The sequence below is a fragment of the Entelurus aequoreus genome, linkage group LG18, assembly GCF_033978785.1.
Source record: "Entelurus aequoreus isolate RoL-2023_Sb linkage group LG18, RoL_Eaeq_v1.1, whole genome shotgun sequence".
In the NCBI taxonomy this organism is placed as follows: Eukaryota; Metazoa; Chordata; class Actinopteri; order Syngnathiformes; family Syngnathidae; genus Entelurus; species Entelurus aequoreus.
In genome coordinates, this window is record NC_084748.1 from 6751870 (window position 1) to 6769369 (window position 17500).

General features: G+C 31.4%; 2 protein-coding genes across 2 annotated transcripts in view; one reads left to right on the forward strand and one right to left on the reverse strand.

The window, feature by feature from the left end:
* hoga1 (4-hydroxy-2-oxoglutarate aldolase 1) overlaps nt 1-7607 on the reverse strand; it is a 13388-nt gene extending 5781 nt beyond the window's left edge. The window contains 4 exon segments of the mRNA XM_062026408.1: nt 4493-4627; nt 4692-4819; nt 4895-5023; nt 7253-7607. Coding sequence (XP_061882392.1) covers nt 4493-4627; nt 4692-4819; nt 4895-5023; nt 7253-7454 — 594 coding nt within the window. The 5' untranslated portion in view covers nt 7455-7607.
* Nucleotides 7608-9694: 2087 nt separating this feature from the next.
* The window catches only part of LOC133633750 (metal transporter CNNM1-like), a 21841-nt gene continuing 14035 nt past the window's right edge, over nt 9695-17500 (forward strand). Inside the window, exon 1 of the mRNA XM_062026407.1 lies at nt 9695-11073. Coding sequence (XP_061882391.1) covers nt 9702-11073 — 1372 coding nt within the window. The 5' untranslated portion in view covers nt 9695-9701. The remainder of the gene's footprint in view (nt 11074-17500) is intronic.

Below are 17500 nucleotides of genomic sequence, written 5' to 3' on the forward strand. Positions count from 1 at the left end.
GTATGAACATGAAATAAGAATATTGTGTACAAAAAGTATAAACTAAGTGTAAAATAAGAATCATGTGTATCAAATCTACAAAGTCACGTAAGTATGAAATAAGAATCATGTGTATCAAATCTACAAAATAACGTAAGTATAAAATAAGAATCATGTGTATCAAATCTACAAAATAACGTAAGTATAAAATAAGAATCATGTGTATCAAATCTACAAAATAACGTAAGTATAAAATAAGAATCATGTGTATCAAATCTACAAAATAACGTAAGTATAAAATAAGAATCATGTGTACTAAATGTATAAACATGAAATAAAAATATTGTGTACAAAAAGTACAAACTAAGTGTAAATTAAGAATCGCGTATCAAATCTACAAAATAACGTAAGTGTAAAATAAGAATCCTGTGTATCAAATCTACAAAATAACGTAAGTATAAAATAAGAATCATGTGTACTAAATGTATAAACATGAAATAAGAATATTGTGTACAAAAAGTGCAAACTAAGTGTAAAATAAGAATCGCGTATCAAATCTACAAAATAACGTAAGTATAAAATAAGGATCATGTGTATCAAATCTACAAAATAACGTAAGTATAAAATAAGAATCATGTGTACTAAATGTATAAACATGAAATAAGAATATTGTGTACAAAAAGTGCAAACTAAGTGTAAAATAAGAATCGCCTATCAAATCTACAAAATAACGTAAGTATAAAATAAGGATCATGTGTATCAAATCTACAAAATAACGTAAGTATAAAATAAGAATCATGTGTACTAAATGTATGAATATGAAATAAGAATATTGTGTACGAAAAGTACAAACTAAATTAAGTATAAAATAAGAATCATGTGTACTAAAAGTACAGACTAATGTAAGCATAACATAAGAATTGTGTGTACTAAAAGTACAAAGTAAGAATAAAACAAGAATCATGTGTACTTAAAGAACAAACCAATGTAAGTGTAAAAGTATAAAATAAGGATCGTGTGTAGTAAAAGTACAAACTAATGTAAGCATAACATAAGTTTAGTGTGTACTAAATGTACACACTAATGTAAGCATAAAATAAGAATAGTGTGTACTCAAAGTACAAACTAATGTAAGCATAAAATAAGAATAGTGTGTACTCAAAGTACAAACTAATGTAAGCATAAAATAAAAATAGTGTGTACTCAAAGTACAAACCAAGTGTAAAATAAAAATCATGTGTATCAAATCTACAAAATAACGTAAGTATAAAATAAGAATCGTGTGTACTAAATGTATAAAAATGAAATAAGAATATTGTGTACGAAAAGTACAAACTAAGTGCAAAATAAGAATCATGTGTAACCCATCCATCCACAAATCTTCAAAATAACGTAAGTATAAAATAAGAATCATGTGTACTAAATGTATAAATATGAAATAAGCATATTGTGTACGAAAAGTAAAAACTAATTATAAAATAAGAATCATGTGTACTAAAAGTACAAACTAATGTAAGCATAAGTATAGTGTGTACTGAAAGTACAAAGTAAGTATAAAATAAGAATAATGTGTACTTAAAAAACAAACTAATGTAAGTGTAAAAGTATAAAATAAGAATCATGTGTACTAAAAGTACAAACTAATGTAAGCATAACATAAGTATAGTGTGTACTTTTAATGTAAGCATAAAATAAGAATAGTGTGTACTCAAAGTACAAACCAAGTTTAAAATAAGAATCATGTGTGTGTACTAAAAGTGCAAATTAAAGTAAGTATAAAATAAGAATCATGTGTACTGAAAGTACAAACTAAAGTAAGCATAAAATAAGAGTAGTGTGTACTAAACGTACAAAGTAAGTATAAAATAAGAATCAGGTGTTAAAAGTACAAACTTGGTGTAAAAAATAATCATATATTCTAAAAGAATAAACCAAGTGTAAAATAAGAATCATGTGGACTAAAAGTATAAATAAAGACTTATGTGTACCGAAGGAATAAACTAAGTATAAAATAAGAATCATCTGTACTCAAAGTACAAATTAACTTTAAAATAAGAATAGTGTACTAAAATAATAAACTAACTTTATAATAAGAATTACGTGTACTAAAAAAACAAACTAATGTAAGTATAGATTAAGAATCATGTGCATTAATACTAAAATATAAATATAAAATAAGAACCATGTGTACTAAAAGTACAAACTAAATATAAAAAAACATGCATGCTTTAAAAAGTACAAACTAAGTATAAAATAAGAATCATGTATACTAAAAGTGTAAGCTAAATATATAATAAGAATCATGTGTAATAAAAGTACAAACTCAGTATAAAATAAGAATGACTGTGTACTATAAGTAAAAAATAAGTGTAATATAAGAATCGTGTGCACTAAAAACAATTAACTAAGTATAAAATATGTGTCCTTTAAAAGTACAAACTAAGTAATAAAATGATGAATACTTTAAAAGTACAAACCTAGTATAAAATAAGACTCATGTAGAGTGAAAGTACAAACTAAGTAATAAAATGATGAATACTTTAGAAGTACAGTAAAAATGTAAAAGTAGCAACTAACTAGTATGCAGAGAAGAAAACGGAGACAGGAAAAAAAAAACATTTTTCCTTCAAGCTGTCCGTCTCTCACCAGCTGACCTTTCACCTTTCGTCTAGTCGCCTACGAGAAGCAGCACGGAGCAGAGCGCTCCACCTCACACCCACGCCACGCGCCCACAGTCTCCCAAATCATCATCACATCAGCACAACTTTCTGCTGACACTTGAAGACACTTCCCACACAGCCAGCGGCCTTTTTTCCCTGCAGCAGCGAACGCAACACCAAGCTCACTTCTTTGGTTTCACTCCAATTCATGAAACTTTTTATTATTGTTATTACTGAAAACATTCATTTTATTATTATTATTACTGCAAACATTCATTTTATTATTATTATTACTTCATAGGAATTATTACTGCTACAATTAATTTTATTATTATTATTACTTCATAGCAATTGATGCAAATGTTGTGAAAAAGTATCTCCTCAATTACATATTTGCCTTTTTTACTACTCTAATTAATATTTTTTTAATCAATACAATATTATACATTAATATTATGTTGATGTATAATTCATATTTATTTTGTATAATAAAAAACAACAACTAATAAATATAATTGTTTTAAATAAAATAAGATATTTTTAGTCTATTAAAATAAGATGTATGTTATTTATTTTAGAAAAGAAAAGAAAACATTTTAAAAATTAAATGAAAATATAATACGATATTTTTTAGTCTATTAAAATAAGATGTTATTTTTTTATTTTATAAAATAAATTTAAAATAAATACATTTTTAAAAACGAATAAATTGAGATATTTTAGTCTATTAAAATAAGAAATGTATGTTATTTATTTATTTTAAAAGATAAATAAATAAAAAAATATTTTTAAAATAAAAAATTAAGATATTGTTTAGTCTATTAAAATAAGATATATCCATTATTTATTTATTTTTATAAAATAAATAAATAAATTATTTTTAAAAAAAATAAGTATAAAATAATATATTTTTTAGTCTATTAAAATAAGATGTTATTTATTTATTTTATAAAATAAATAAAAATAAATACATTTTTAAAAACGAATAAAATAAAATAATATATTTTTAGTCTATTAAAATAAGAAATGTATATGTTATTTATTTATTTTATAAGATAAATAAAAAATAAAATAGTTTTTAGTCTATTAAATTAAGATATATACATAATTTATTTTCATAAAATTATGTATATATTTCCATCCATCCATTTTCTACCGCTTGTCCCTTATTTTTTAAGTATAAAATAATAATATATTTTTTAGTCTATTAAAATAAAATATGTTATTTATTTATTTTATAAAATAAATTAATTTTTAAAAACTAATAAAATAAGATACTTTTAGTCCATTGAAATAAGAAATGTATGTTATTTATTTAATTTATAAGATAAATAAAAAATAAAAAATTCTAAAATAAAAAAATATATATTTTTTAGTCTATTAAAATAGTATATATACATTATTTATTTTTATAAAATAAAAATTAAATACATTTTTAAAAATGTAATTTAAAATAAATAAATAAATAAGATATATACTGTATTTTATTTATTTATTTTTATAAAATAAAAAAATTATAAATACATTTAAAAAAATAATTAAAGCATTAAAAAAATAATATATTTTTTTGTCTATTAAAATAAAAATATATATATCATTTATTTATTTTTCTAAAATAAATAACAAATAAACACATTTTTTAAATGTTGATACAAAAATTAAACAAGATATTTTAGTCTATTAAAATAAGATGTATATGTTATTTATTTTATGAAATAAATTTTAATTTTTTTTTACAAATTTTAAAATGTAAAAGAAATGATATAAAATATTTGATAGTCTATTAAAGTAAGACATTTTACGCACAATTACGTGCAAAGACTGAGTAAGTAAATAAAACAAGCGCTCCTCACATCTCCGCCGCTGTCTTTGAGTCCGGCGATGTTGGGATGTTGGGACAGGCGGACCACGGCGTCCACAGGAAGCTCCAGGCCCGTGTTGGCGGGAACGCTGTACAGAACCACCGGCACCGCACTGCCGTCTGCCACCTGCGGGGGTGTCGGCACCGAGACACCTGGTTTATGACACTCAGGTGAGTGCAAACACGGTTACCTTGGTGAAATGTTGCACGAGGGCGTGGCTGTCCATCTTGCCCTTGTAGAAGCACGGCGTCACCACCAGGGCGGCGTCGGCTCCGGCCGCCGCCATCTTCTCCGTCAGCCGCAGCGTGGCTCTGCTGGCTGAGCGACAACATGGTGGGCGCTAACACACACTCAGTGTAAACACACACACTCAGTGTAAAGACCCTGACTTACATTCGCAGCCGGACCCGGCCAGGAGCAGTTTGTCAGCAGGCAGCGAGCGGCGGACCCTCCTCACCACCTCCACGCGCTCCTCCTCCGTCAGGTAAGGGTACTCGCCATTGGAGCCCTGAACCACCAGACCTGCAACAACACCAATAACTCCTGCATATTTCCATGGAAGGACTTGCAGTAGCAGCGCCTGAACACCAGAGGGCGACCTTGAGCAATAATATTGACTCGTAAAGTTCTGCATATTGGAAAGATTATTCCGCATGAACATCAAACCTTATCGCATGAATCTTTGCTTTTGAAACGACGACGTGGCAAATTGGGACGTGGCGTTCTCAAACGAATCGACTCTTTTGAACGGCTCTTTTAAGTGAAAGATGACAACCGATTCGCAGTACGTTTGGAAGCTGTTGTTATGCACACCCGACTAGCGACCGGACTAGAAATTGTATTTATTTATTTACAAAAAAATATATACATCATTAATTTATTTAATTGTGTTACGTTTTTTTAATTTTTCCAATACGTACAAATGTGTATTTGTATAATGGCCTACGTTTTATTGTAGTTGTAATGATAAATATATCCATAAGTACATTTTATTCTTACTTATTGTGTATTCTTATACGTTTTTAGGTGAAGGAAACATTCTAACTTGTGGCCTCCCATCTCTCCATTAAAAACACAAAATGACATTAAAGTTCAACGAATTGTACTTCTTTTTAATTATTAAAAAAAATACTTATCTTACTTAATAGTTTCAAATGATTTATTAAAATATAGAATAGAATAAAATAGAATAGAAAGTACTTTATTGATCCCTGGGGGAAATTCAGCACCACAGTTCGCTCACAATAGACAATAATAATAATTAATCATATAATATATTATATATATATAATAATCATACTTATATCATATATAAGTGCCATAATATATCATACTTAAGCTCATTTCACTTTAATTTTCTCATTTTTGCTACTCCCTTCCTTTTTATATTCTAGTTTTAACACACTTCCGGTTAAAAACAACACACTTCCGGTTTCCAGTACAATTGAACACTAAATGAATACGTTTTTGAACTTGTTTAAGTCGGGGTCCACGTTAATCGACTCATGAGCTCATTTCACTTGTAGACCAACAATCTTTACAGTTCATAAAGTAATAATGTGCTTTTGTTTTCACGTTATACCACACTTCCGGTTAAAAACAACACACTTCCGGTTTAACCGGTCACCCAGGAATCACTAAGCATGTTTCTAACTTTCGGCTTTATTTTGGTGAAGCAATTGCTCTCAATAACATTATTGTGACGTCATACTGCCACTTGTACCTTTGAGCTCGTTTCACTTGTAGACCAACAATCTTTACTTTTTCATAAAGTAGTAATGTGCTTTTATTTTCTAGTTGTACCACACTTCCGGTTAAAAACAATACACTTCCGGTTTAACGGTCACCCAGGAATCACTGCGCATATTTCTAACTTTCGGCTTTATTTTGAGGAAGCGATTTGTTCTCAATAACATTATTGTGACGTCACTGTTTTGTCACGTGTACTTTTAAGCTCGTTTCACTTGTAGACCAACAATCTTTACAGTTCATAAAATAATAAAGTGCTTTTATTTTCAAGTTATACCAAACTTCCGGTTAAAAACAACACACTTCTGGTTTAACCGGTCACCGAGGAAGGAATCACTGCGCATGTTTCTAACTTCGTTTTGGTGAAAGCGATTGTTCTCAATAATATTATTGTGACGTCACTGTTGTGCCACGTGTACTTTTAAGCTCGTTTCACTTGTAGACCAACAATCTTTACTTTTTCATAACGTAATAATGTGATTTTATTTTCTAGTTATACCACACTTCCGGTTGAAAAACAAAACACTTCCGGTGGAACCGGTCACCCAGGCCAGGAATCACTGCGCATGTTTCTAACTTCGTTTTGGTGAAAGCAATTGTTCTCAATAACATTATTGTGACGTCATACTGCCACGTTTACCTTTGAGCTAGTTTCACTTGTAGACCAACAATCTTTACTTTTTCATCAAGTAATAATGTGCTTTTATTTTCTAGTTATACCACACGTCCGGTTAAAAACAACACACTTCCGGTAACTTTCGGCTTTATTTTGGTGAAGCGATTTTTTCTCAATAACATCATTGTGACGTCATTGTTGTGTCACATGTACCTTTAAGCTCGTTTCACTTGTAGACCAACAATCTTTACTTTTTTTTTCTAGTTATACCACACTTCCGGTTTAACCGGTGACCCAGGAAGTACTGCGCGTGTTTCTAGCTTGCGGCTTTATTTTGGTGAAGCGATTGTTGTCAATAACATTATTGTGACGTCATTACTGTGTACCTTTAAACGGTATCTTGGCGTACTTGAGCAGGTTCTGGTCCAGTTTGTCGTAGTCCACGTCCTCCTGGGCGGTGAAGGGGGTGGCTATGGGCGGGTAGATCCCGCTCAGGTCCAGCCGGGCAGACGCAGCAGCTCCATGGTTCCGGCGGCTCCAGGTTCTGACCCAGTAAGCCGTGCTGGTCCAGGTCTTGGATCTCAGCATGACGAAGGTTCTTGTCCGGACTGACTCAGACCAACTGGGCTGACTGGGACTTTGAGCGTTCTGGTTAAATATTGACGGAAGTTCTCATGGTTCTGTTTGACTTGAACAATGTTTGACTTTAGTTTAACATCCGTGACGTCATTGCTGCACCACGTGACATGTCTTGTACGGACCGAGCGCCCCCTTGTGGCACTTTGGACTCCTGCAGCACAATCTTACACATCTTATGATAAAAATATGTCTTAATTAAATACATGTTGTATTAAAATAACAATATATTAGAATATATCTTATGTTATGATTAAATATAATATAAATATATGACATAATATAAATGTATCATAATATCTTATCAGATATGAATATATCAGAATATATCTTATAATATAAATATATCAAATATATATTTTAATATAAATATATGTTATATTTATATTACAATTAGAATATAGTGTATATATATATATATACATATATATAATATTACAATATATACATAATATATATATTGAAATACGTCAATAATATAATAAAAATGTATCATAATACCTTATGATAAAAATATGTCTTATTTAAATATATTAGAAAAATATATGTTGTATTACAATAAAAATGTATTAGAATATAACTTATTAATAGAGCAAATATATATTTTAATATAACTATGTTATATTTATATTACAATAAAAATATATTAGAATATATAGTATATATATATATATATAATATTACAATATATACATAATATATATAATCTTATGTTATAATGGCATGCATAAATAATATAATACAAATGTATCATAATATCTTACAATAAAATATGTCTTATAATATAAATATATTAGAATATATCTTGTATTACAGTATAATTATATTCAAATATATCTCTTGAAAAATGTGTTATATTACAATATAAATATAACAAAATATATATATTACAATAAAATATGTAGACATTAAACCTTTTATTATGATACACATTTTAGAATATATCTGACATAATCATAAAAATATATTGTGACACAAATATATTATAATGTATCTTATAGTGTAATCAACATTTGTATAATCTATACTATAGTATATTTATATTATATATTTGATAATAAAACTACTTTGATTTTATTATTACTTATTATAAACATTTTAGAATCTGTTTCTGATATCTTATATATTAAAATATTTTCTTTAAAAAGTTTCATAATATGTTCTATTACAATTATATTAGAATGTTCCTTATAATTATATGTGTGCAACTATATTTATATTGTATCTTATTAGACTATCTTAAATAATAGTAAAACGTATTTTAATTATAATACAAATATATCATAATGTATAGTGTGATCAACATTTGTTTAATCTATACTACTGTATTTATATTATACATTTGATAATAAAACTACTTGATTTTACTATTACTTATTATAAATATATTAGAATCTGTTTCTGATATCTTATATATTCAAATATTTGTTATATTACAATTATATTAGAATTTTCTTTATAATTAAATTCCTTATAATTATTATCTTAAATAATCATAAAACATATTTTAATTGTAATAAAAATACATCATAATATATTTTAGATATATTTATCATGTATATTATGTTGTGGTTATATTATTATATACACACTGGTTGAAATGTAGTCAAATCCGGAGATAATGGTTTCTATAATTATATTCATATAATTCACCTCACTTCACATTTAATGACTTTATATTATTAATTATAAGTATAATAACATTAGAAGTATTCATCTTCTATATTGTCCTTGGCTTCGTTACCATGGTAACATTTCAAACAATTTGAGTAAATTCATAGACACACGTCATCAAATCAGAAGCTCAGCGGGACTTGACGTTGCTGCCATCTTGTGGTGACTCCTGCGCATCACAGCTTCCACTCTATCATCGTCATGCGTATTAAGATCTACAAATAAGTCATTTGATGTGATTATTACTATTATTATGACATCATATCAGCTGCGGGCGGAGTTTAGTCGCGACTTACTTCATTTGTTGCGTCTCGACGAACGTCAGAAAAGGAGTTGCGCGACATGACCGCATGTGCGTCGTCGTGTGAGTAAAAATCGGCGTTTTCCGCGCAGGTGCCAGTGACGTCACAGTGCAGCAGCGGCGGCTCTCCTCCGCCGCATGGACCGGAAACCAGGCGGCGGCGTCACGTGACCCGGATTGAGAGAGTCCCCCCCCCCCCCCCCCCCCCCCGCCCCCCATCCATCATGGATGGAGCCTCCGTCCTCCGCCTCGGCCTCTCCCTGCTGCTCCTGCTCCCCGGCCCGGGGCTCGCCCTGCTCGGCCTCCGTCCGGAGGAGACCGGCGCGGAGCTCTCGGTGCGCGGCGGCGTGCTCCGGGCCACGGAGGGCACGCGCTTCACGCTGCGCGTCTACTACTCGTCGTCCTCCCCCGGCGGCGGCCTCAACCGCACCAGCCGCGCCAACAACGCCGCGCCCTGGATCGCCTTCATCGAGGAGCCGGCGCGGCAGGGCCAGGCGCGGCCGCGCGGCAACGCGTGCGCGGATAAAAGCGCGCGGACGTCCGACATCGAAGTCCTGGGCTCCTTCAAGTCCGCGTCCAGCCAGAACTCGGTGCTGGTGGAGCTGCTGGCCAAGGAGCTGCGGCGCGGCGAGAGCGTCAAGTTCTACTCCGTGTGCGCGTTCGACGGCGCCAAGTGGGAGCACTACCGGACGCGCGACTTCTGGGTGGCGGTGGAGGAGCGCGCGGCGGCGCCGGAGCTCTGGCTGCAGGTGGCGGTGTCGGTGCTGCTCCTCGGCCTCTCGGCGCTCCTCAGCGGCCTCAACTTGAGCCTCCTGGCGCTGGACCCCGTGGAGCTGCAGGTGCTGCAGAACAGCGGCACGGACGCGGAGCAAAAACACGCGCGCGAAATCGAGTCCGTGCGCCGCCACGGGAACTACGCGCTGTGCACGCTGCTGCTCGGCACCGCGCTCATTAACGCGTCCCTGGCCGTGTGGACGTGCCGCGTCCTGGGCATGACGTGGCTGGCCACCGCCGCCTGCGCGCTCGGCGTCTTCTTCGTGGGCGAGATCCTGCCGCACGCGGTGGCGTCGCGCCACGGCCTGGCCATCGCGTCGCGCACCATCTGGGTGACGCGGCTGCTGATGGTGCTCTCCTTCCCGGTGTCCTACCCCGTCAGCAAGCTGCTCGACCTCCTCCTCCACCAGGAGATCTCCAACTTCTACACCCGCGAGAAGCTGCTGGAGATGCTGCGCGTCACCGACCCGTACCACGACCTGCTGAAGGAGGAGCTGAACATCATCCAGGGCGCGCTGGAGCTGCGCAGCAAGACGGTGGAGGACGTGCTGACGCCGCTGGGCGACTGCTTCATGCTGCCCAAAGACGTCCTGCTGGACTTCAACGCCATGACGGAGGTGATGGCCAGCGGCTACACGCGCATCCCCGTCTACCAGGGCGCGCGCTCCAACATCGTGGACATCCTCTTCGTCAAGGACCTGGCCTTCGTGGACCCGGACGACTGCACGCCGCTCCAGACCGTCACGCAGTTCTACCGCCATCCGCTGCACTGCGTCTTCAGCGACACCAAGCTGGACGCCATGCTGGAGGAGTTCAAGAAAGGTCAGCCACACGTCGAGTTGCTCGGGTTCGAACCCCCGAGCCCAGACATCCGTCGACATGCTAGGCTGTGGGTAGCGGTTAGCGCGCGAGCACACGCGAGCACCGGCCACTCCATTAGGGACACGTAGGCAGAATGGACGGAAATGACCACAAAGTTGAATGCAACAATACTTGTTGTTGACACCAGCGTGTACTATGCATACTGTACGCAGTATAATAGTACTATTATACACACTATGTGCAGTACAATAGCAGTAATATTGTACACAGTATATGCAGTATAATAGTAGTATTATTATACACAGTATATGCAGTATAATAGTAGTATTATTATACACAGTATATGCAGTATAATAGTAGTAATATTGTACACAGTATATGCAGTACAATATTAACATTATACACAGTATATGCAGTACAATAGCAGTAGTATAGTACACAGTATATGCGGTACAATATTAATATTATACACAGTATATGCAGTATAATAGTACTAATATTATACACAGTATAAGAAGTACAATAGTAATATTATACAAAGTATATGCAGTACAATATTAATATTATACACAGTACATGCAGTACAATAGTAGTAGTATTATACACAGTATATGCAGTACAATATTAATATTATACACAGTATATGCAGTACAATAGTAGTAGTATTATACACAGTTTATGCAGTACAATAGTAGTAGTATTATACACAGTATATGCAGTACAATAGTAGTAGTATTATACACAGTTTATGCAGTACAATAGTAGTATTATTACAATAGTAGTAGTTTTATACACATTATATGCAGTACAATAGTAGTATTATTACAATAGTAGTATTGTTATACACAGTATATGCAGTACAATAGTAGTATTATTACAACAGTAGTATTATTACAATAGTAGTAGTATTGTATACAGTATATGCAGTACAATAGTAATAATATTATACACAGTATATGCGGTACAATAGTATTATTATTACAATAGTAGTATTATTATACACAGTATATGCAGTATAATAGTAGTATTATTATACACAGTATATGCAGTATAATAGTAGTATTATTATACACAGTATATGCAGTATAATAGTAGTATTATTACAATAGTAGTAGTATTATACACAGTATATGCAGTATAATAGTAGTATTATTATACACAGTATATGCAGTATAATAGTAGTATTATTACAATAGTAGTATTATTATACACAGTATATGCAGTATAATAGTAGTATTATTACAATAGTAGTATTATTATACACAGTATATGCAGTATAATAGTAGTATTATTATACACAGTATATGCAGTATAATAGTAGTATTATTATACACAGTATATGCAGTATAATAGTAGTATTATTACAATAGTAGTATTATTATACACAGTATATGCAGTATAATAGCAGTAGTATTATACACAGTATATGCAGTATAATAGTAGTAGTATTATACACAGTATATGCCGTATAATAGTAGTAGTATTATACACAGTATATGCAGTATAATAGTAGTAGTATTATACACAGTATATGCAGTATAATAGTAGTAGTATTATACACAGTATATGCAGTATAATAGTATTATTATACACAGTATATGCAATATAATAGTAGTATTATTATACACAGTATATGCAGTATAATAGTAGTAGTATTATACACAGTATATGCAGTATAATAGTAGTATTATTATACACAGTATATGCAGTATAATAGTAGTAGTATTATACACAGTATATGCAGTATAATAGTAGTATTATTATACACAGTATATGCAGTATAATAGTAGTAGTATTATACACAGTATATGCAGTATAATAGTAGTAGTATTATACACAGTATATGCAGTATAATAGTATTATTATACACAGTATATGCAGTATAATAGTAGTATTATTATACACAGTATATGCAGTATAATAGTAGTAGTATTATACACAGTATATGCAGTATAATAGTAGTATTATTATACACAGTATATGCAGTATAATAGTAGTATTATTATACACAGTATATGCAGTATAATAGTAGTATTATTATACACAGTATATGCAGTATAATAGTAGTATTATTATACACAGTATATGCAGTATAATAGTAGTAGTATTATACACAGTATATGCAGTATAATAGTAGTATTATTATACACAGTATATGCAGTATAATAGTAGTATTATTATACACATTATATGCAGTATAATAGTAGTGGTATTATACACAGTATATGCAGTATAATAGTAGTATTATTATACACAGTATATGCAGTATAATAGTAGTATTATTACAATAGTAGTATTATTATACACAGTGTATGCAGTATAATAGTAGTATTATTATACACAGTATATGCAGTATAATAGTAGTATTACTATACACAGTATATGCAGTATAATAGTAGTATTATTACAATAGTAGTATTATTATACACAGTATATGCAGTATAATAGTAGTATTATTATACACAGTATATGCAGTATAATAGTAGTAATATTGTACACAGTATATGCAGTACAATATTAACATTATACACAGTATATGCAGTACAATAGCAGTAGTATAGTACACAGTATATGCGGTACAATATTAATATTATACACAGTATATGCAGTATAATAGTACTAATATTATACACAGTATAAGAAGTACAATAGTAATATTATACAAAGTATATGCAGTACAATATTAATATTATACACAGTACATGCAGTACAATAGTAGTAGTATTATACACAGTATATGCAGTACAATATTAATATTATACACAGTATATGCAGTACAATAGTAGTAGTATTATACACAGTTTATGCAGTACAATAGTAGTAGTATTATACACAGTATATGCAGTACAATAGTAGTAGTATTATACACAGTTTATGCAGTACAATAGTAGTATTATTACAATAGTAGTAGTTTTATACACATTATATGCAGTACAATAGTAGTATTATTACAATAGTAGTATTGTTATACACAGTATATGCAGTACAATAGTAGTATTATTACAACAGTAGTATTATTACAATAGTAGTAGTATTGTATACAGTATATGCAGTACAATAGTAATAATATTATACACAGTATATGCGGTACAATAGTATTATTATTACAATAGTAGTATTATTATACACAGTATATGCAGTATAATAGTAGTATTATTATACACAGTATATGCAGTATAATAGTAGTATTATTATACACAGTATATGCAGTATAATAGTAGTATTATTACAATAGTAGTAGTATTATACACAGTATATGCAGTATAATAGTAGTATTATTATACACAGTATATGCAGTATAATAGTAGTATTATTACAATAGTAGTATTATTATACACAGTATATGCAGTATAATAGTAGTATTATTACAATAGTAGTATTATTATACACAGTATATGCAGTATAATAGTAGTATTATTATACACAGTATATGCAGTATAATAGTAGTATTATTATACACAGTATATGCAGTATAATAGTAGTATTATTACAATAGTAGTATTATTATACACAGTATATGCAGTATAATAGCAGTAGTATTATACACAGTATATGCAGTATAATAGTAGTAGTATTATACACAGTATATGCCGTATAATAGTAGTAGTATTATACACAGTATATGCAGTATAATAGTAGTAGTATTATACACAGTATATGCAGTATAATAGTAGTAGTATTATACACAGTATATGCAGTATAATAGTATTATTATACACAGTATATGCAATATAATAGTAGTATTATTATACACAGTATATGCAGTATAATAGTAGTAGTATTATACACAGTATATGCAGTATAATAGTAGTATTATTATACACAGTATATGCAGTATAATAGTAGTAGTATTATACACAGTATATGCAGTATAATAGTAGTATTATTATACACAGTATATGCAGTATAATAGTAGTAGTATTATACACAGTATATGCAGTATAATAGTAGTAGTATTATACACAGTATATGCAGTATAATAGTATTATTATACACAGTATATGCAGTATAATAGTAGTATTATTATACACAGTATATGCAGTATAATAGTAGTAGTATTATACACAGTATATGCAGTATAATAGTAGTATTATTATACACAGTATATGCAGTATAATAGTAGTATTATTATACACAGTATATGCAGTATAATAGTAGTATTATTATACACAGTATATGCAGTATAATAGTAGTATTATTATACACAGTATATGCAGTATAATAGTAGTAGTATTATACACAGTATATGCAGTATAATAGTAGTATTATTATACACAGTATATGCAGTATAATAGTAGTATTATTATACACATTATATGCAGTATAATAGTAGTGGTATTATACACAGTATATGCAGTATAATAGTAGTATTATTATACACAGTATATGCAGTATAATAGTAGTATTATTACAATAGTAGTATTATTATACACAGTGTATGCAGTATAATAGTAGTATTATTATACACAGTATATGCAGTATAATAGTAGTATTACTATACACAGTATATGCAGTATAATAGTAGTATTATTACAATAGTAGTATTATTATACACAGTATATGCAGTATAATAGTAGTAGTATTATACACAGTATATGCAGTATAATAGTAGTAGTATTATACACAGTATATGCAGTATAATAGTAGTATTATTACAATAGTAGTATTATTATACACAGTATATGCAGTATAATAGTAGTAGTATTATACACAGTATATGCAGTATAATAGTATTATTATACACAGTATATGCAGTATAATAGTAGTATTATTATACACAGTATATGCAGTATAATAGTAGTAGTATTATACACAGTATATGCAGTACAATAGTAGTAGTATTATTATACACAGTATATGCAGTATAATAGTAGTAGTATTATACACAGTATATGCAGTATAATAGTAGTATTATTATACACAGTATATGCAGTATAATAGTAGTATTATTATACACAGTATATGCAGTATAATAGTAGTATTATTATACACAGTATATGCAGTATAATAGTAGTATTATTATACACAGTATATGCAGTATAATAGTAGTAGTATTATACACAGTATATGCAGTATAATAGTAGTAGTATTATACACAGTATATGCAGTATAATAGTAGTAGTATTATACACAGTATATGCAGTATAATAGTAGTAGTATTATACACAGTATATGCAGTATAATAGTAGTAGTATTATACACAGTATATGCAGTATAATAGTAGTAGTATTATACACAGTATATGCAGTATAATAGTAGTAGTATTATACACAGTATATGCAGTATAATAGTAGTATTATTATACACAGTATATGCAGTATAATAGTAGTAGTATTATACACAGTATATGCAGTATAATAGTAGTAGTATTATACACAGTATATGCAGTATAATAGTAGTATTATTATACACAGTATATGCAGTATAATAGTAGTAGTATTATACACAGTATATGCAGTATAATAGTAGTATTATTATACACAGTATATGCAGTATAATAGTAGTATTATTATACACAGTATATGCAGTATAATAGTAGTATTATTATACACAGTATATGCAGTATAATAGTAGTATTATACACAGTACTATAAAGGCTTGCAGGTTACTGCAGTGTTGTGGGCGAGGAGGGGGCGGGGTGGTTTTCGACCAATCAGAGGCTGCGCTGCTGCTCCACTTCCTGCTTTGTCAGCACTTTGGAAGAAGCTGCGTTGTGATGAAGATGCTGAGGATGAGGATGAGGAGGATGGAGATGTCACCTTGACAATAAGGAGGAGAGAGTGTGGTTGTCATGGCAACACCTCACAAATATGACATTGAAAAGAAAGTTACATTTAGTCACCATGTTGTCATCTTCAAAATATACTTTGTCATATTCTTCATGCTTCTCACACAACAACACTAAAATACTTCCTCTATCTTTACTACTACTTCCTGTATCTACACTATAGTACCTGTATCTTTACTACTACTTCCTGTAGCTTAACTACTGCTTCCTGTATCTATACTACTACTTCCTGTATCTATACTACTACTTCCTGCATCTATACTACTATTTCCTGTAGCTTAACTACTACTTCCTGTATCTATCTACTACTTCTTGTAGCTTTACTACTACTTCCTGTATCTATACTATTACTTCCTGTATCCTCACTACTACTTGTAGCTTTACTACTACTTCCTGTATCCTCAGTACTACTTCCTGTATCCTCACTACTACTTCCTGTATCCTCACTACTACTTCCTGTATCCTCACTACTACTTCTTGTATCTTTACTACTACTTCCTGTATCCTCACTACTACTTCCTGTATCCTCACTACTACTTCTTGTATCTTTACTATTACTTCCTGTAGCTTTACTATTACTTCCTGTATCCTCACTACTACTTCTTGTAGCTTAACTACTACTTCCTGTATCCTCACTAC